This window comes from Crinia signifera, chromosome 2, assembly GCF_055691185.1.
Source record: "Crinia signifera chromosome 2, ASM5569118v1, whole genome shotgun sequence".
NCBI lineage: Eukaryota > Metazoa > Chordata > Amphibia > Anura > Myobatrachidae > Crinia > Crinia signifera.
Window position 1 is genome coordinate 143,302,487 of NC_139218.1, and position 20,582 is coordinate 143,323,068.

The 20,582-nt window shown below is 44.8% G+C and overlaps 1 protein-coding gene across 1 annotated transcript; it reads right to left on the bottom strand.

The window, feature by feature from the left end:
- Positions 1 to 14,784: 14,784 nt before the first annotated feature.
- YOD1 (YOD1 deubiquitinase) lies at positions 14,785 to 20,340 on the bottom strand. Its single transcript, XM_083173056.1, has 2 exons — positions 19,930 to 20,340; positions 14,785 to 17,843 (listed from the first exon to the last, which is right to left on the bottom strand). Exons 1-2 carry the CDS (start codon positions 20,330 to 20,332, stop codon positions 17,149 to 17,151), a joined length of 1,098 nt encoding a protein of 365 aa, XP_083029182.1. The 5' UTR covers positions 20,333 to 20,340; the 3' UTR covers positions 14,785 to 17,148.
- Positions 20,341 to 20,582: the final 242 nt, after the last annotated feature.

Sequence of the window (20,582 nt, forward strand, 5' to 3'; positions counted from 1 at the left end):
CATATGGGGCACAGAATGCCCATCTGAACATGTGACAAACGGTGCAGTTGTTGGCTGTCTTCCCCAGTAACCTCCCAAGAACACACTGAAATTGCCTCTATGTGGGCTCAGCATAGATCACACAGAAAATTAGAAAATTGAGCGAGTATTGAATGACTGTGCATGCATACAATTTACACCGCACATGCACAAGGGGAATAAATCCCAATGTACAGTAGCCGCAGTTTCACTGACAGGAAGCCATCATTTGGAGGCAGAAGCATGGTGTCTTCTCGGTGTGTATCTAACATCAGTGCTGACCTTTTCCGGCCTGTCTCAGTCGTAGATTAGTGGCAGCCTCAGACCTACTCACATTTGCACAGATGGCAAAGTCTCTTCGATGTTTTGGGATTTGTGAATGGACAGCGATCATCGATACAGTCGCCAATTTGCATGGGCTGTTGATTCATTCAGTCTGGGTTGTGGCTTTCTGCTCACAGTCAAATGCAATTTCTCAGATTAACGATCCCTGCTGAATTAGGTCCTGTGTCCAAATTAATTTTTGACTCTTGTTGGAAACCATAGGGATGCATGCGCTATGCTGTTCAAATTCACATGGAGACTGAATCAATCAGCCTCTTATGGCCAATACATCCCTGCATCCACCTCTGAATCCCTCCCTGAACGTGACAGGATGTAGATGAGCACTGAATTGTCTACACACTGAGTGTTATGATGTCCGATTGGGCAGATCGGACCGCCATATCACCTTCATGGCTCCATCCTTCATAAATATTGTGCCAGTGTGCTCCAGCCACCCCCACTGACAGGGATTGGTTCTGATGTCGGCGCCAATCCCCATCAGTCAAGTGCGTACCCAGCTTAAAAAAAAATAATAACAATCATCTTTGTCACTGTTCTAGAAAGGCTTACTTTTGACAAATGGTATCAGCATTTCTATGACTTGGTCGTATTTATGAAATGGAGTTTTTTTTCCTTTATTTCATTTCAAATATTGGAGTGCCCTCTACTGTTAACTGTGGAACTTGCCATAATCAGTTTGACTATTTTTTTCTCTTGACACACATTAGTTCATTTAGTTCAAATATGATTTCATTTTATTATTAGGCTGTATGATTGTGAATGGCTTTTTCTTTAGCCCTTAACTTCATAGTAAAATATATTGCCGTTTGTAATCTATATTCTCCAAATTATAGAAGCTGTGTTGGCTTATTCCTTCCACCTCCTTAAACTTGTCACTGCCTTTTTTTTTTTAATAGGAACCTGAAGCTTCTGTGCCTGAATAAAAATTAGGATACAGCCTAGGGTGCCAGGACTGGGGGGACACCCCTTAACGAATGCCAAGGAATAAAATTAAGGCTTAACGTATTCCATGCTTCTTAGCCATTACCCATTCCGTTATACTGTGTGGGGTAACTTTCTTCATGTGACAACCAGATGACTGAAACAATGTAACTTTACTGATGGAAACATTACTTTTGTGGAAGTTTTTTCCATTCTACCATATGTATATAAACACCAGATTTCCACAGTAGCGAATTATAGACCTTCCATAAACCTGACCAAACAAATGGCCTGTGAGTTGAAGAAAATACTACACTGTTCCATATGATCTGTTTAGGCTAAAAAAATAATGAAAAATTAAAACAAAAAATGTCGGGGATACTCTGTAATTAAATAACCAGCCGTGAGCTTAAGAATCTGCAAGTCGAAAATAGGGGAAATTTAGAGCAATTGGTCCCTCCTATTTTATACTACTTGCACTAGGCTGATTCTGGTTCACTCGCTGTAAACCGATATAGGTGTTTTCTGTCAAGGTGCAAACCCCGAATGCGAATGGCCGCAGCGACTTTAAATGTTGCCTGGCCATTTGCACACAGTAATGCGGCAGGGGAGCATGTGGTGGCAGTCTCGGGTGTTGCCCACGGGAATGCCCAGCATTCCATGAACACAGGGCATTGCCATGAGATTGTGGGCGGTACGAGGTGTGCTGGGGTGGGCGGCTAACATCACATAAGTTCAGCCGTCCGTCCTGTCTTCATCTTGCATTCGCCGGTGCGACATTACAAAGACTCAGTAAGCTGCGATATTAGCAGTTTACAGAGTTAACCAGAATCACCTTCTATAGCAGGAGGGCCATCTGCTATAATTGCAACCAGCAAGACTGGTCTTATGTGGGATCTCCTCCCTTAGTACAACTGGCCCTCTGCTGTAAGCATTTTACCACAACCACTGGAGATTTGGGTTCAAGGTAAGTAATAATTTTGATACTTACAGGTGGACTACTACTTACAGCATGGCAATCCCTGGGATTTGTGCAGGCTTGGACGCCACAGTGGTATAGATTTTGAATACCACCAGCGATTCACAGATGGTTCTATTTAAAATGTCAAAATTACATTAGAACCCTCTGTCAATCTGTTCTAAATTACAATAAACTGCCTGCTTAGTAAATATAGGTTAAAAGTAATCTGCAGACTGAACTTGGTTGATTTGGAGTGCTGCACGGATGGAATGCTATGATTATATATAGTACGGGGACCCGATCCAGTTACGTATGTTCAGTGGAGTGCCGGACCATTGGACGCATAGATATAGACAGACAGATAGACTGCAGCTCCCTCAGAGAAGTTCCTAGGTCTCACAGCAACAAGAGTTGTCTGTTAATATAAGAAGAGAGAGGGGAGCGCACCATAGTGCATAAAATACGTTTTTAATGGATACATCCACTGTACATTACAACAGGCCAGGTGTTGCTCGTCCCAAGAATTGCCACAGTGTAGGCTGGATAGCACAAGATATATGTTATGAGGCAGAGCAGCTCTACAATCAATCTGGGGCACAGTCGGAGACACGTAGCCCACGCTGTCACCTAACTAGGGGAAAACAGCATGCTAGGAATCCGAGCAATGGAGGAAGAGGCGGCCATGAAAGCAGCAGCGAGCATCACCGAAGCAATACGCTAATGTGTTTCATAGAATACTTCGTAAAGCTCTACTGCTTGGGACTAAACAGGTGTATTGCTCAAAAGATTTACATATAGGGCGGTATTCAATGAGGCTGATTCGACAGGTTTTTATGGCGATTTTGTGCTGTAAGGCGAATTTCTGACTAAATGGTGAATCACCCTATTCAATGACCAGATGGCGAATACATTTCAAGGTTTTTTTCGCCATGATTCACCGAGTAGCAATCGCTATCTTTTTATGGTGAAGTGGAATGTGAACTTTTAAAATAAAGTGTTTTGTTTTTTACAATTGGTGTCAAAAAATCTGGAATTTTATTCTGAGGGGCATGCTATTTTTATTCATGTACTGTAAGCACATGAATATATATTTAATTTAAAAAAATATATATTTGTTTTTTTTTACACAGACCAGCCAGCAGGGGGCCCGGAGCCGAGCCACTCATTAGATATTCATATATTCACTTCACCCGATCATTACATATTCATGATCGGGTGTAGTGAATATACGCGGTCCCCTGCTGGCACCCCCGGGGGGCAGCCTGTGCTGCCTGGCACCCGGGGAGCCCACCTCCCTCCCACAAACGTTCTGGGGCAGGCAGGGAGACTTCCATCTCCCTGCCTGCCACCGTCCTCAGGCTCCCTGCGGCGTTCGCCGCAGGAGCTCAAATTCGCCGGTCAGGGGCAGCGAGCCCCTGACTCGTTGAATACCGGAGCCTGCGAGGCTCCGGAACGCGGCGACCAGTGGCGAATGTGCAGCGAATCCTAAACAGGATTCGCTGCACATCGCCGGTATTCACATTGAATACCGCCCATAGATGTATACATATATTGTAAACATAAATTTCATCAGTCATAATTGCAAAGGATGCGGTCATTTGGGCTACAGCATGATGGTCGACAGTCATTAGGTCTACATGGGTCTAGGTCGAAAGGTCATTAGTTCGACAGGTCGTTAGTGCAACAGGTCATTAGTTCAGGTCATTAGTTCGACTGTGTCTAGGTCGACAGTCAAAAGAGCGACATGGGGTTTTCACTGTTTTTTGAGCTGACAGGCGGTATTTCAAGCCCTTCCATCCATTAGGGCTTGTGTTGACATTCAGGTAAAAAAAACAGTGAAAAACCCCATGTTGACCTTTTCACTGTCGACCGAGACATTGTCAAACTAATGACCTTTCGACCTATAACCATGTCGACGTAATCACTGTCGACTATCATGCTGTAGACTAAATGATCCCAACCCAGTTGCAGCAGGGCCCCCATGCTAAGCACCCATGCACTTTGCTCCCACTGAGTACATCATACGCATTCCTAAACTGTTGACAGAACCAACACTGCCGGCCGGCATCTCTGTCAACCTCGAACTGGGGATACGATCGGCATTTTGGTACTGCCGACACTGCCTGCACTCCCACACCGAGTACACCACCAGCAGTCCATGCACCCATGCACTAAGGACACCACTGTATCTTTATCCAATTTGCTCTGTATTCTGCACTATATCTGACCCGCACTGTATTATATTCATAATTTGACCAGCTCGCACTGTATCCTACAATTTGGCCCTTATTCAGATCTGATCTCAGTACAAATTTGTTCTCAAAATGGGGAAAACAATTTGCACTGCAGGTGGGGCAGATGTAAGGTGCAGAGAGAGTTAGATGTGTGTGAGTGTTTTGTTTCTGTGCAAGGTAAATACTGGCTGCATTATTTTTACACTGCAATTTAGATTTCAGTTTCAACACACCGCACCCAAATCTAACTCTCTCTGCACATGTTACATCTGCCCCACCTGCAGTGCACATGGTTCTGCCCATTTTGAGAACAAATTTGTACTGCGATCAGATACATCCATATATTGCATTGTATAAAACCCATACTTTATTTAATGTGCAATATATCCAACCCTCACTGTGTCCTACAATGTATGCAACCCACTCCACGCATTGTATCCAGCCTGCACTGTCCCCAACCTGGTTATGGTACTTTAGATCTACAAAGTCTAGGTGTACAGTCATACGTCCCTCCATGCCGTAGTGATGGTAGGGCAAAAAATACTGCCTATCGGCACATGTTGGCTCAATTTTTTTTAAAATTCAGGTTAACCTTTTTCATGTCGACCTTTTGACCCGGTCGCCTGTACAACTGGCTATCTAGAGTCGTAGCATAGAGATTTCTTTTTCCAATCACTATAGTGGCAGTGTGTCATTAATTAACCAATTTAGTCGAGCTAACCTCTAAGGACTGGTTAAATATGAACTGCAACTAACTGGCATTAATATATTTTAAAATGTGGGTAATAAGTTCAGATATACCGTATTTGTTTTTATCTAATGAGTGTTATGAAGAGAACTACTTTAATAAAAAACTACTTTTAAATTTTTACAATTGTAAATTTTTGCTGTTAAAAAATATATATATCATAGCAATGCTTTGACAGTCAAAACAAGACTAATTACATTGCCCCCTAGAGTTAAAGAACAGACATTTTTAAGTGATCTTAACATTGACCTTTTTATTTTTGTATTCACCAAATTATTTCCAAGCAAAGATGTATAGGGCTAAATAATGGCTAGGTTGCAAAAATGGATAAACATTACACAATATTTTTCAATAAATATAGCTTATAAAATAAAAGGGAAAAAAATGTATGATGGCATAAAGGCACAAAAAAAAAAATCCATCCATTTTAGCAATTTTAAAAACACATTAAGCTTTCTTGTAATCCTGTTACAGTAATTACTATACAGTAAGCCTACTATGAGTCCATACAGTAGACTAGCATTACAGCAATCAGCATGGCACATGGTATGGGCTGAAAGTACAGATTAGTACCTGTTAATAGGCTTTCCTCTACTCCACCATGGCAGCATACATACATATGGGTTACGCCCTCTTGGGTAGATATCTGGAAAGGAACACAAAAAACAGACACTGCCCCTATATAAGGACCTCCTCCCCTGGGCTCTGTGTCTTATTAAACAGCTCCTTATAACACAATACTTGAATACTTAATGGGACGGGAAAACGGCTGCCATGGTGGAGTAGAGGAAAGCCTATTAACAGGTACTAATCTGTACTTTCCTCTACCTCCCCATGGCAGCATACATATGGGTATACCCAAGCAGTTTTACTTCACTGGGTGGGACGATACATAATTAGTAAAATGAAAAAAGGATACGGTTACTTCACCACCTCCGTCTGTAGACTGTACGTATTACTATCATACGACAGCGCTCAATATTTTGCGCCCCATACTAGCATCCTGGGATGCCGTGACGTCTACCCTGTAGTGCTTGGTAAACGTGTGTGCAGATGACCAGCACGCTGCTCTGCATACTTCTTCTATTGAGGTGGATTCCCTTTCGGCCCAGGACGCTGCCAAGGACCTGGTCGAGTGAGCTTTAAGCCCCACCGGGATTTCCGCTTCCCTAATTTTGTATGCTTCTCTGATGCATGTTTTAATCCACCTTGAAATGGTAGTTTTGGTAGCTCCCAGCCCTTTGTTCCTGCCTTCCATCAGTACGAACAGTCTTTTTGATTTCCTAAAAGCCTGTACCCTTCTTATGTATGCTTTTAAGGCCCTCGTTACATCTAGACTGTGCAGCCTTTCTTCTTTAGCATTTTTAGGATTCGCACAAAATGAAGGAAGGATTATCTCTTGGTTGAGATGGAAGCTGGAAACTACTTTAGGTAAAAAGGTAGGATTCGTCCTCAGCACTGCCCTGTCCTCGAAGAAATTTAAAAATGGTTCTTGCACCCACAAGGCCTGGAGCTCAGACACTCTCCTTGCTGATGTAATGGCCACAAGGAAGACCACTTTCATAGTCAGATACTTGAGCGATATCTCCTCTATAGGCTCGAATGGAGCCTCCGTTAGCACATTAAGTACCAGATTAAGATCCCACGGGGCCATGGGGTTATGGAATGTTGGCCTGATCTTCTTGATCGCCTGCACGAATCTCTGGATGTATTTATTGTCCGCAATTCTGGTATCCAGCATCGCCCCAATGGCCGAAATCTGTACTTTTAAAGAGTTTACCGCCAGTTTTTTCTCCAATCCTGCTTGCAGGAAGTCTAGAATGGTAGGTATTAATCTAGGGTTTTTGTTCTTTTCTTTACAGAACAATACATACTTGCCCCATATTCTATAATAAGTCGCGGATGTCGACATCTTCCTTGCTTTCAGTAGTGTGTCAACTACCTTCTGGGAAAAACCTTTCCCTCTTAATGTCCTGGTTTCAGTAACCAAGCCGCCAGTCTCCAGCTTGCTGGCTGCCGTTGATGAAACCGGCCCTGCCCGATGAGATCTTCGTGGTCGGGTAGGAACCATGGCCCCGCTATCGCCATCCTTACTAGCTTGGCAAACCAGGGTCTTCTTGGCCAGTAGGGCAGGACTGTTATTACCGTGGCCGTCTCTCTCTGTACCTTGTTCAGGAATCTGTGGATGATTGTAAATGGGGGAAACGCATACACCAGTTCCGCTCTCCATTTCGCCGTGAGTGCGTCCATCTGTCATGCTGTCGGCTCCCAGTGCCTGGAGATGAACCTTGAAACCTTTGCGTTGCTTGCCGTCGCCATCAGGTCCACTTCCGGTACCCCCCATTCCTGTGTCAGTTGTGTAAACACTTCTGCTGACAGTTCCCACTCTCCTGGGACTAGCCTGTACCTGCTCAGAGCGTCTGCCCTGACATTCTCTCTCCCTGCCACGAATACTGCGGAGATGCTCCTGACATGGCGTTCTGCCCATTTCAGGGTCAGCGTGACCTCTGCCATTAGTTTCTGGCTCCTTGTACCCCCTTGTTTGTTCAGGTACATGACCACAGACTGGTTGTCTGATCTTATTATCAGATCTTTGCCTCTTATCAGCTCCTGAAATTCTTGACACGCCAAGAACACCGCCCGCATCTCTTTTACGTTTGAATGTTTCCTGCACATCGCCTGGCCCCATTCTCCTTGTGTCGACTGCTCTTCGCACACCGCGCCCCATCCTGTCTCGCTGGCGTCTGTTGTCACCACTACTTGTGGACCGGTCGCGAATGACTTCCCTTTGGTCAGCCTGTGTGCCTTTGACCACCAGAGCAGGTCTTCTATTGCTCCTTTTGACAGATATATCCTCTGTCTTTGGTCCTTCGCATCCCCATTCCACTGTCTCAGAAAGCAGTTCTGCAGCGTCCTGATGTGAAACCTGGCCCAGCTGGTCGTATCTAATGCGGCCGACAGGATGCCGAGCACCCTCATGCAATCTTCCGAATATACCACCTTTTTCCTTAACATTCCTTTTACTTCCTGTAAAAGCTTTAGTCGTCTGTCTTCTGTTAACTTTATAGTCATCTCTTTTGTATCCAGAATGACCCCTAGGTACTTTACCTCTTGTGTCGGTACTAGCTGACTTTTTTGGATGTTGATCAACCACCCGTGTTGTCTCAGGTAGTCCAGCACTATCCTTGTGTGTGCTTCCGCCGTTTCTTTGGTATCCGCCGCAATCAAGAGGTCGTCCAAGTACGGCCAGATTGCAATTCCTAACACCCTTAGGTTGGCTACCAGCACCACCAGAATTTTTGTAAAAGTTCTCGGGGACGTAGACAGGCCGAACGGCAGCGATGTGAACTGGTATGTTATTTGCTTTAGGCGAAACCTGAGGAACTTTTGGTGTCCCAGAAATATCGGGACGTGTAAGTATGCATCCTTTAAATCGATTGTTGTTAAAAACATTCCTCTTTCTAGGTCTGGTAAGATGGATCTTATTGATTCCATCCTGAATCGTTTCACATGCACATAGGTATTCAGCCTTCTTAGGTCTAATATAGTTCTGAATCCCCCTGACGGTTTTTTTATGACAAAGAATCTTGAAAACCATCCCAGATCTTCGTCTTGTTTGGGAACTCTTATGACCACTCCTTGTTCTATCATGGTCTGTAGACTGCTGAACAAGGCCGCCCTTTCTTCCAAATTGCTGGGAATAGGTGACACCTCCATCCAGCTTCCTGGTACTGTAACGAATTCTATTTTGTAGCCCGATGAGACTACCTCCAGTACCCATTTGTCCTGTACTGACTGATGCCAAGCGTGTTGATATTGCATCAGCCTGCCGCCAACCTTGTCTCTGGCGTCATTACTGGTTCTGCCTGAAGGCAAACCTGCCATCTCTGCCTCTTTGGCCACGAAAATTATATCTGTTACCCAGCCAAGGCCTGCGAAAGCCTCTGCCTGGCCTATATGTTTTTGCTTCTCTGAAGTCCGTGGACTGGTACCGGGATGATCTATTGAATGACCCCCTTCTTGCGGCTTTATCTTGTGGTAGCCATACCGACTTACCGCCTGATACTTTAGTAATGATCTCGTCTAATTGCTGCCCAAACAAGTAGCTCCCTTGAAAGGGCAAAGAGATCAGCTTATTTTTGGACTGACTGTCCGCCGCCCAGGGCTTCAGCCACAAGGCCCTTCTTATAACCGCAGCTGTAGCATTAGACCTAGCTGCCAATCGTACCATATCCAGAGAAGCATCACACAAAAACTCTACAGCTACCTGTATGTTTTGTACCACCTTCAGTAGCTCTGACCTCTTAATGCCATCCAGCATGTCGGACTCCAGGTCCTGGCACCATGATCTTAGAACTCTGGTAGTCACTGCTGTGGCTGATGAAGCCTTCATAGAAGCCCCTATTGTAGTATGTTGCTTCCTCAAACTCATCTCAATTTTTCTTTCCATTGAGTCCTTAAATATGTTCGCATCCTCTAGTGGGAGCGTAGCTTTTCTTGAGATGCGTGCTATCGCCGCATCCACCTTGGGTGCCTCATCCCACTTTTTAACCTGCTCATGGTCAAAAGGGTACATCTTAGATACTCTTAAGGGTACCGCCACCTTTTTATCGGGGTGCCCCCATTCCTCTTCCACTACTTCTTGTAGTGTCTTAGATAATGGAAAGGCTTTATTTTTTCTCTTTTTGTCCTTAAACAAGAGGTCCTGAAGTTTACCCTCCTCCTGAGGGTCCTCTATATTGAGTGACTTATGGACTAAGCAAAGTAGGTTCTCCAGTAAGTCCGGGTTGAAGTCCACCCCATCTTTTTCCTGGAATACTTCGCCTTCCTCCATCTCTTCCTCTGGCTTTCCAGAGGGGCCTGGCTCTGACCCTTCTGAGTCAGATCGTGCTGCCCTAGGCCTCTTCCCTGAAGATTTGACAAACTCCTCTTTAGACATAAAGGTGTCCGCAAGCTCAGTTTTAAGCAACTTTACTAAATCAGTTATCTGTATAGATCCCATCTGCACCGAACTCCTGCACTTGCTGCATTCGGGACCTGAGCATTTATCCGGCAACATTTTATCACAGGATGAACACTTCCTTTTGTGTTTAGCCTTAACTTCTCCTTTTTCTTTGCCAGTTTCAGACCTAGCAGAAGAAACCCTTATTTAGGTATATGCATAAAAAATTCCCTTTAGGCAAAAATAGCGCTACTTCAATGTGGCTTACCCTGGCTTACTCGGCTGTTTTTTCTCATCCTCCATTATTATATTTATCACAGGCTCACTGTAAAACATGAGGCCTCCGTTATAGGTAAGTAAACAAAGCAACAGCCACGTCCCAGCAGCGCCGCTGCTTGTCGGGACCTTACCCCAGTCTGCTGGTATTGTGCACCCGCTTTGCGCTGTCCGCACCTCCGTATGGACACAGTCCCACAGGCGATCACCGGCATCCATGCTGAGACGCCTTCCGATGACCTCAGACGCCACCGGCGTCTCCTATGTATCACGCGTGACGCCCTGCGTCATCACGCGCCGCGTCACCGTAGTGCGACTCTCCCCCTGCATACTCCATGCCTGCTGCTGATGCCGGCGTCGCTACCCACAACCGCTCCTGGCGGCGGGGTACTCCAGCAGACGGACTTCCCAACTGCCCTCGACAGCGGGGGTCCAGAACGCCATTACCCCTTACTGCACTCGGCAGGGGAGCCAGCTCACAGCTACTTCACAGGGTAAGCCACGCACATCTACCCGGAAAGGAAAAAAAGACACAGAGCCCAGGGGAGGAGGTCCTTATATAGGGGCAGTGTCTGTTTTTTGTGTTCCTTTCCAGATATCTACCCAAGAGGGCGTAACCCATATGTATGTATGCTGCCATGGGGAGGTAGAGGAAATAAAGTATTCTGGTAAAATTGTTTCTAGGTTTATTAATGAACAAGTCTATGACAACCACCACATAATATTTGGCGCGGTTTACCCCTTTACTCTTTACCCCTTGCCAAGTCCCCGCCATGTGAAGCATACCCTCCAACATGACCCATTCTATTAGGTACAAAATGCTCTGTTCCTGGACTTCCCTGCCATTGGCAGTTACAGAGGTTGGACTCCAGCACATTCCAATATACAAAGAGGGGGGGGGGGGGGTCACATCAACTGCTAGTGAGTCCAGGACAGTGATGTGTGGCGTGGCAGTTGATGTGACCACCCCTATTTGAATTTTGGACTTTGCTGCAGCTCCACCTCTGCAACTGCCACTGGCAGAGAAGTCCAGAAACCGAACATTTCGTACCTAATGGAATGGGCCATGTTGGAGTGTATGGTTAAGCGGTTATGCCAGGGCTGGGCAACACCGGCCCTCCAGATGTTGATGAACTACAAATCCCAGCATGCCTTGCATCAGCTTCAGCATGGCCACATAGCAAAACTAATGCAAAATATCCTGGGATGTGTAGTTCATTAACATCTGGCGGGCCGGTGTTGCCCAACCCTGGGTTATGCGCATGTGCCGGCCTGGAGGTTTCACATACGTGTGACATAGAAGCCTGTTGGAAGAGTTAAGGTGCCTTCACACTGTGGGGGAAATTTACTAAGATGTGTAGTCTACTTAACATGTGATGTTGCTATGGGCAACCAATCAGAATCTACTTCTTATTTATTTAGCACCCTCTAGAACAGGCATTCCCAACCACGGTCCTCAAGGCACACCAACAGTGCAGGTTTTGTAGATATCCAGGCTCAAGCACAGGTGACTTAATTAGTATCTGAGGGATTCTGATTAAACCATCTGTGCTGAAGCCTGGATATCACTAAAACCTGCACTGTTGGTGTGCCTTGAGGACCGTGGTTGGGAATGCCTGCTCTAGAATATAGTAGACATGATCTTATTGGTTGCCCATAGCAACATCACACGTGAAGTAGAATACACATCTTAGTAAATTCCCCCCTATGTGTTTTGGGCTTGCGCTCCCATACACATCACATCACATCACATAGTACAAAATGTATGTGCTGCACGTACTTTTTGGATTAGATCACATCGCATCTAGTTCAAAATGCACGGTGCACATCACAGTATGTGTTGGCAGCCTTAGGCTGCCAACTGGAGAGAGGAGGCTGCCGAGGTGGGAGATAGCACTGGACCTTGCCAGATAGGTTAAGTATTGCTGAAAACCAGTTGTATCTCAGTGTTACTAAACTATGCGGTTAGTGTTATTTTTCATTAAGAAATGGGGGTCGGGGAATTCGTATATGGGAATTGCCCAGCGTTTCATGAGCACTCCTATGAAAATGCTGGGCATTCTCATGCAAATGCCCCAATGATGCAGGTGCCGGGGCGTGCAGCTGACATCGGATGTGCGCTGCCCACCCTGTCCTCCCACAGGACACACGCAAAACTAAAACACCTGAGAGTGTCTTAGTTTTGCATGTACTCACAACATCATTCCATGGTCGGCGCCCCATAGGCTGCGAATGTATGTTTATGCAAAAAAATCCATTCACAGCTGCGTGGGGCTCACGCCGTGAGGGGGGCTGCTGACATGATCTGTCAAAGTCAACTTGTTGCAAGCTGACATTGTAAAAAACGAAGTACTTGCTGAAAACATATGGTCCACGCAATAGATGAAGCTTCCGGATCTACAACTACTACCGGGTTCATAAACTTAAGAGCAAAAACAATCCCGTGGCAGAGACAGCACAGGACAGATGTAAACACCGGGCACTTCCAGGTCCAACATCCTTACAAATGTGAGTCTCCCCAAAATGGAACCTAACCTTGCTCTCTACAAGATATAATGGGGTAAACACACTCAATCTTCTAAAAAGCCCAACCAATCAGTTACGTCTATCATTTTCAAAGGATGCAATAGAGAAATGATAGACATGATCTGATAGGTTGCTATGGGCAACCTAATCTTTTCTTTTTTTAAAGCTTTAGTAAATTTACCCCAGTGACTCCGTCTACGATCTTTTAAAATAAAGGCGGGGTGTCCATATGATTGTAAAGGGTGCGTGATCAACCAATCTGAATCCTCATTGTCAAAGGACGACGAGGATTCCCCCAAATAGCGAGGCTTGCGGCTAATGCAGGGAGCCCGTTGCATTTAGCCGCGAGTATCACTGTTTTAGCAGCCGCATACGCCGATTCCCCCTCGCTCCAAAAACATAGGGCCTTATTCAAGTTCACTCTTTCAGATAAAATCCTTCTTAGATGGACAAAACCATGTGCACTGCAGGTGGGGCAGATGTAACTTGTGCAGATCTAATTAGATTTGGGTGGGGTTTTACTTCAAAGTGAGATCTATATTGCAGTGTTAAAATAAAGCAGCCAGTATTTACCCTGCAAAGAATCACCAAATCTATTTCTATCTGCACATGTTACATCTGCCCCCCTGCAGTGCACATGGTTTTGTCCATCTAAGAAGGATTTTGTCAGAAAGAGTGAACTCGAATAAGGCCCATAGAGAGGGGGAATCGGCGTATGCAGGGGGTCAGTTGAATACTGATGGAGCGAGCGGTGACAGCGTGCAGTCAGCACTGCTCGCTGTCACAGCTTGCCAGCAGCATTGAATACACCCCATTGTGGCAAGTTTACTTAAATATTTGACAGTGTATGCCCTTGCTATCTAAAAGGTTTCAGTCTGTCAGATAAAATGTCTGATGGTCTGACCGGCATGTTATTATACAGTGTATGAACAGCATTTTGGCCATTAACAAATCATGAAGAACACAAGATACTAGTATTTGGGTTGGCTGTACCCTGCTTCCATTATACAGTGCATACTCTCTCAAAAATGCTGAAAGAATGAGGTCTCTCCATGTAACAATTGCACAAAATCTCAGTCTAGAATGGATAGGAAATCAGAGCAAGTGAATACATCTGAATATGGAAAACCATACCAGATTAGGCTACCAACCCCAAAGTATAATTCTAGTACAATATAAATGATAAACCTTTCCAATGACAAATGCATACTATGCATATCCAGAGCTACAATAAATTAACCTAAAAGTTAGTGGGAGTTAGCCTATTAGAGGTGAATTTTTATTTATTTATTTGGGGGTGGGTGGCTAGCACTGATTTTTGTTACAGTATTTTATTTTTTATCATCATCACCCTATTCTATTAAAACCCTTTCCCTCAGCCAAAAAATGTATATTTTGCGTGAAAATTGAGTCCGCAAAAAAGTCCTGGACCTATTTATTGTTGAGGCACTTTTTGACAAAGAAAGAAAAGAAAAAGAAAAAAAAAGGTCATTTATTGGGGATTTTGTTTCACCTACCAGAGGAAAGTGGACCCAAAGGGGTGCCGGACGAGTTCCCGACAGTCGGGATCCCGACAGTCATTTACCCGACGTCGGGATCCCAACTGTCAAAATGCCGACAGCCGGGTGCCCGACGGACACCCGCTATTTTCCCTCGTGGGGGTCCACGACCCCCATAGAGGGAGAATAGAATAGGTGGCTCGCGTAGCAGCGAGCCACCGTGCCCGCAGCGTGGCGAGCGCAGCGAGCCCGCAAGGGGCTTCTTTGCGCTCGCCATGCTGTCTGACTCCGGGCAGTCAGGATCCCGACGTCGGGATAATGACTGTCGGAGTCCCATACCACACCCGAACCAAAGCCATGATAAGTGCCAGCATCAAGCTAAAAGGATAGCACCTGGCAAACCTATAAGCAGCATTATGTTACCGGCCACCAAATGCCCATATATATTTTCACAAATAGGATCTCTCATATTTTGTGTAGTAGTCATAGATTATTATTATTTTTTAAATGCTTACACCCTTTTTAATTAAAAATCAGTAAACATTGTCATCATAAATATATATATATAAAAAAAACACAAATCAGAGCTTTTGAAAGAGAAGAAAATTCAAGTAGTTGTCATTGTGATAATGAGATCCAGCTTATGTGTATAAAAACATTACCAACAGAAAAACAAGTCATGCATACACAGAATGGGGGCACTGCAGAGAACTTGTTCCTGTGTGTGAACTTCATTACATACTGTACAGTAGCAGAAAACTTAATGCACATTCTAAAACTTGTACTTATTGTTGTATTAGGTTAAATCCTTTAATTCACTAACACTTCACTTTAAGTGACTGTCCAAGATTGTGTCAAGAACACTATCAATACAGCAATGGCTAAATTAAAGGACAGTAGAAAACAATATTCACCAACAATAAATGAAACTGCAATACTGAATATTGTAAACGCTCACTTTTGTTTGTTGGAATGTGTGTAGCTTGTTCCTCCTGTTTTGCCAATTTCTACTATGATGAAGGACTTATTTAGCATTTTAAATGCACATCAAAGTTGCTCATTATTTATTTTTACCAGTGTTTTAAAGATAGGCTATATAGGATAGATACTACTTTCAATGGGACACTCATGACAATCACAGAACTGCTTTAATTCCTCACTGTCCTGTTTAAAAGGACAGCATGGAAACCATATTTAAAAGGTAACTGTAGATAAAAATAAAACGGAGAAAGAAACCAATGCTACAGCAGTACTAGTGTGAAAATGGTATGGCAAAACAGACACACTGGTTACTAATGTCAGAACATTGGAACAAAATAAGAACACAAGTGGAAATAAGCTCCAAGGCTCAACTCCATTTGTGCAGCAACCAGCATATTCCTCTCCTTTGCAAACGATAACATGATATTAGAACCATATGCAGTTTCACAAAAGTAGATTTTCTAATATAAAAAAAGAAGAAAAACAAAAGCAATGAGCTCATGTTTCCAGTACATGTACTATACTTTGTCGATTGTCACAGTAGGAGGTAAATTGCCTAGTACCTGATGGCTGCTAAGTGGACAGTTTCACTCAAATAGAAATCGCTTTCAAACTCAGGTTTAGGCTACTCTACAACAGAGTGAGTGGTGCGTAACAAGTTTTGCAACATAAAACACCCATTAGTATCCACTGCCCCCCCCCCCCCCCCCCCTCCCTTCATAATTTAGGCATTAACCAGTATCGGCACTTGAAATCCAGCTAGTCTACTCAAGGGGTGAGTTTTTCACTTTCTAGTGTAAATCGGATGACTATTTCTGTCTCAGTGCATATTTGACAATTGAAATCTTTGCAATACAAACCAGTCAATTGCAGCTCACAATAAATCCTAGTAAAGTGAAATACATTTCCCAACATTGTAATGCAAGGATGTTTTCCACATTAAAAGCAGATTCCATATATGTAAATGCTTAGTCAATTGCGAGAGGTTATCATGTCCTGTTCTCGGTCAGTTCGATTCAATGTCCCCCCTGCAGTGGGACGAGAAGGGGGCGTGACCACGAGTTGCGGCCGGGAAGAGGTGAGCTGCAGCCGGCAGCTCGTCACTTCCCGGCCGTTCTCGGCAGAACAAGCCCGACAGCTTGTGAAGTCGGGCTTGTTCTGCCGAGAAACCCAACTCAATGCAGTTGGGGAAGACCGCATTGAATAGGGCCCGGCGGCCGTCTCCCCCATGGGTAGAGGGTCGCCGGCGATTAAATACCCCCCTATGTCTGGTCTTAAAATAATGTGCACAATTGTCCTGTGCTTTATCATCATAATACAATTTAAGTATGCAAGTATGATGCTGCATTATTTCCTTCTGAAAAATAATAAATATGTAACAACTTTTTGCAGGATAAAATGATTATATATATAGGCAAGAAAGTACTTAAGACTTGGGGCATATAACACTGATATTGGCCATTAATTTCACTGAATACCAATCAGGTCTAATTTCCAGAGTAGAGTAGCGAATGCAAATAGTTGATTATGCTTTTTACAGCATTATAAGGTATCCTGCGATGTTTCAAGAGTTTTGATGCTCCACTGATCCAGGAACAGAGGGTAGAAGTAGTTGCTTATTTTGCTTTTCTTTAACCTGGTTTCAGCTGTTTGAGGTAGTTTCTCCAATTATGTCACAATTACTTCACCTTAGGATTTTACACCTCCCCAAAGTTGGTATGTCCGGTTTCCTTGGCATGGTCTCTTGCTGCCGACTGCCCAGTTAAACCTTTTTGGCAAACCATACAACGTAAGGCAAATCTGTTAACATCTGTAAACTGCCTTTTTTTCCTGGCATCATCTGCCAGCTCTAGAGCCTGCACCAATGCATCATCATCTGATGTGGAAAAGATGGTCATTGGGGGCATGTCACCATCTGGAAACTGTCGTTGCAAAGGGTCATAATGAATACCATCATAAATTAGCAGAACCCGTCTACTGTAGCCAGCATCTTCTCCAAAGCGGTCAATCCGCACAGTCTGTGTATCCACAACACAAATCTCACACTGATAGAACTTTGAAAGTATTGAAACTTCTATGGCTCCTCCCCATGTGTCTTCTCTACGAATCCAGGCACAATACTCGGCATTGCTTTTACCCAGCACAGCTTCACAGTAACTGGTTGGATCACTGGAAACAATTTCTGCTATAAGATTGCGCATTTCTGGTGCACACGCCGGGTCATATACACCCCCTTCCACTACATAATACACACTGGTAAAGAGACATGAATTGTCAGCTGGGACTACCCTACGCACTATTGTTGGTGTTTCTAATATGCTCCGATCATTGATAGACTTCTTTGAGGAGGATGTAGGTCTACTTTTATCTTCTTCCACAATAAGCGTATCACCTGTTTTAAAAGAAAAAAAATCATTATATGTGACAAAATTCAAAAAATATAATGGCCTGATTGTGGTGGGCTGCATAAGCTGCGAAGATTGCAACTTACCGAGCACCAGAGGCCACCGTGCCGCCCCCCCCCCCCCCCTGCGCGCCGCCGTTTTCCCCCGCAACCACACAAGGGGATGGGTAATGAAGACACATCCCCTTGCATGCCGCTGCTGCAGGAGAAATTGTCGCTAACCACTGAATGATTTTTGCCTGCCTTCGATAATAAAAGTCAGTCTCAACCAATATATATTTATGGATGCCAGGACGAAGACAGGGAAGGCGTGTCAGCCGTCTGCCCCCAGCAGGCATCGGCCAACCCGCGTACCCATTGGATGTCCATGAACCACTGGGCGTTCCCATGGCCCAGCATATTATTTTAGACCAGTCATTTGCTGCAAGCACAATGTACATATCTGTGACTTTTCTTTCACCACTTCCTAATTCTCTCTCTGTTCCCCCTTTCTTTTAACACAGACTTAAAATGCTCATCTGCCACTCCCTTTTATCACATTTTCATACTATCTGCTAGGTCAGCTCTGACTCGACTGATCTCTTTTCTTGCTTCCCTTCACATCTAATATGTCCAAATTCCTTGCGTAACACTATTAGTGCTGGGATCTTTAAAGCCATCGGCATAGACTGGTGGAAGGATGCGACCAGTAAACTGACCTGTCGGTGACCTACTTCTTTATTGTGCCCTTTGTTAGGGGGATCACAGACCTCAAAAAATGTAGGCAGAAGTGACAATTACTGAGGCAGGGTGGCCCCAATATATCAGGTAGCTGGAAATAACGTTTCAAAAGGTCCACTATAAAAAATGTAAACTTAAGGCACCCATTAACTATTTGATTTTGGGACGATTTCATTGGATTTCGGCACTTTGGCCCGATAAACGGGGGAAATCGGCACAAAATCGCAGGTGTGGGACATCTGTTCCGATCTGATGCGTATCGGATCAGGGAGGTCAGATGGTCAGCACATAAGATCACGTCCGACCTCCCTGTATGCATATGCCTGCCTAACAGACATATGCATACAGACTGACCGGGGGAAGCAGTGGGGTCAGCAGCGTTCATCAGGGGGACGCCGGAGCGGGTCCTGGCGCTTTGACTAGCTGGCGGCGCCGGCGAGTGCTGACCTGGCCGAGCAGTGTGATCAGCAGTGCTGCGGGACGGGCAGTAGATTTTTAAAATACCTGTCAAATGACTGGCTGCTCTGATTGGCTGAGAGCTCTCAGCCAATCAGAGAATGGGCAGTCATTTGACAGGTATTTAAAAAATCTAATACCCGCCACTGCACTGCCCATCCCCGCTGCTGATATCTGTGATCACACCGCCCATCCAGGTCAGCATTTGCCGACGCTGCCAGCTAGTTAAAACGTCAGGACCCGATGCGGCGTCCCCCTGACGAGGATCACCACCCGCCCCCTGCTCCTCACCACCCGCTGCAGCCCCCCGTTATATGTGATCAATCGCAAGCGATTTATCACATGTAAGAATTGGCTCATCGAGTGCCAAATTGTAGGTGAGACTCCCGGGGAGCTGCCGGGCGGCTCACAGGAGAATTGGGTCAAACGGCCTAATGTATGGGGGCCTTAAGCTCTTAAAGACCAATATGAGATAAGGAGACAACAATTCTGTGGCTGAAAATGGACCAATAACTGCAAAGCTCTGCTTTTCTTCGCTTGCATGCAGTATATGCTTTGTTCAAATGTTACAATTCCAAGTGTTCTTTATTAAAAGTCAAACTCAATATTCAAGTCTCACTTTTATATTATGAAACCTAACATTATATTGGAGTACAGCAAACTATCAAAGAATAGTGCATCGTTTCAGTGTGAAACAAAAATACAATCAAGTTAAAATGAGGCCATTAGCTGCAATGACAAGTCAGCTAGTCATTAACTATCTAATGTTATTATTCCATACATCCACTTAATAACTACTAATACAGAATCAAGCATTAAATAAATAACTGGTATTTGACATTCATTCAATTGTTAAGGTGATCGTAGAGCAGCCGCGGTCTCCATTAACCCTGCTCACCGGATTTGATGGGAAGGTCCCGCAGAGTTGCATCCCCATCACTCAGATCCAGACTGGCGGGGGGATACCCCACCATAACACGCTGCGTGGGCCCGGAGATGCCCGTGGCACCAGCAATATGCTCCTGCAGCTCCCGGACACTGGAAACGTCAGTCAGGCCCTGAAGCAGGTGGGTGCCCTCCCGGGTCTTACAGCGGAGACGTAGCATGGCGAGTCCCCACAGCAGCAGCCGCCGCACAATGCACAACAATGACTGAGGACGCCGGGCGGCAGCACAGCAGCGCTGCTGAATCACTGACTCTCGCGAGACTTCTATGCACACCACTCCATGCTGCAATGCCGCCCAGTCAGTGCTGGTGGGAGCATTTGCTGTAGCTGTACTGCTGCTGTAGCGTAGCAGCATGGCTCTGTCTCCATGTTGGTACACCCAGACGAGTTTTTTTTTTTTTTTATGATTTTCATAATTTTAATATCTTAGCACTTTGGTGTGCATTTTCGCATTCTTGTGTTGATGTAATTTTTTGGACTATTTACACTATTTTTCCAGATGGGTATGGATCATTTGGTCTACAGCAATTTGGTTGACAGTCATACCTCCCAAGTGTCACGATTTCAGCGGGATAGTCCCGATTTTCGGGTCCTGTCCCGCTGTC

Bases quoted from the DNA above. Each gene is read 5' to 3' on its own strand.
- YOD1 (XM_083173056.1), bottom strand. From the start codon at position 20,332: ATGCTGCTACGCTACAGCAGCAGTACAGCTACAGCAAATGCTCCCACC. The intron at 17,844-19,929 runs GTGAGCAGGGTT...CTTTTAAAACAG, and splicing joins GGACCTTCCCATCAAATCCG to GTGATACGCTTATTGTGGAA.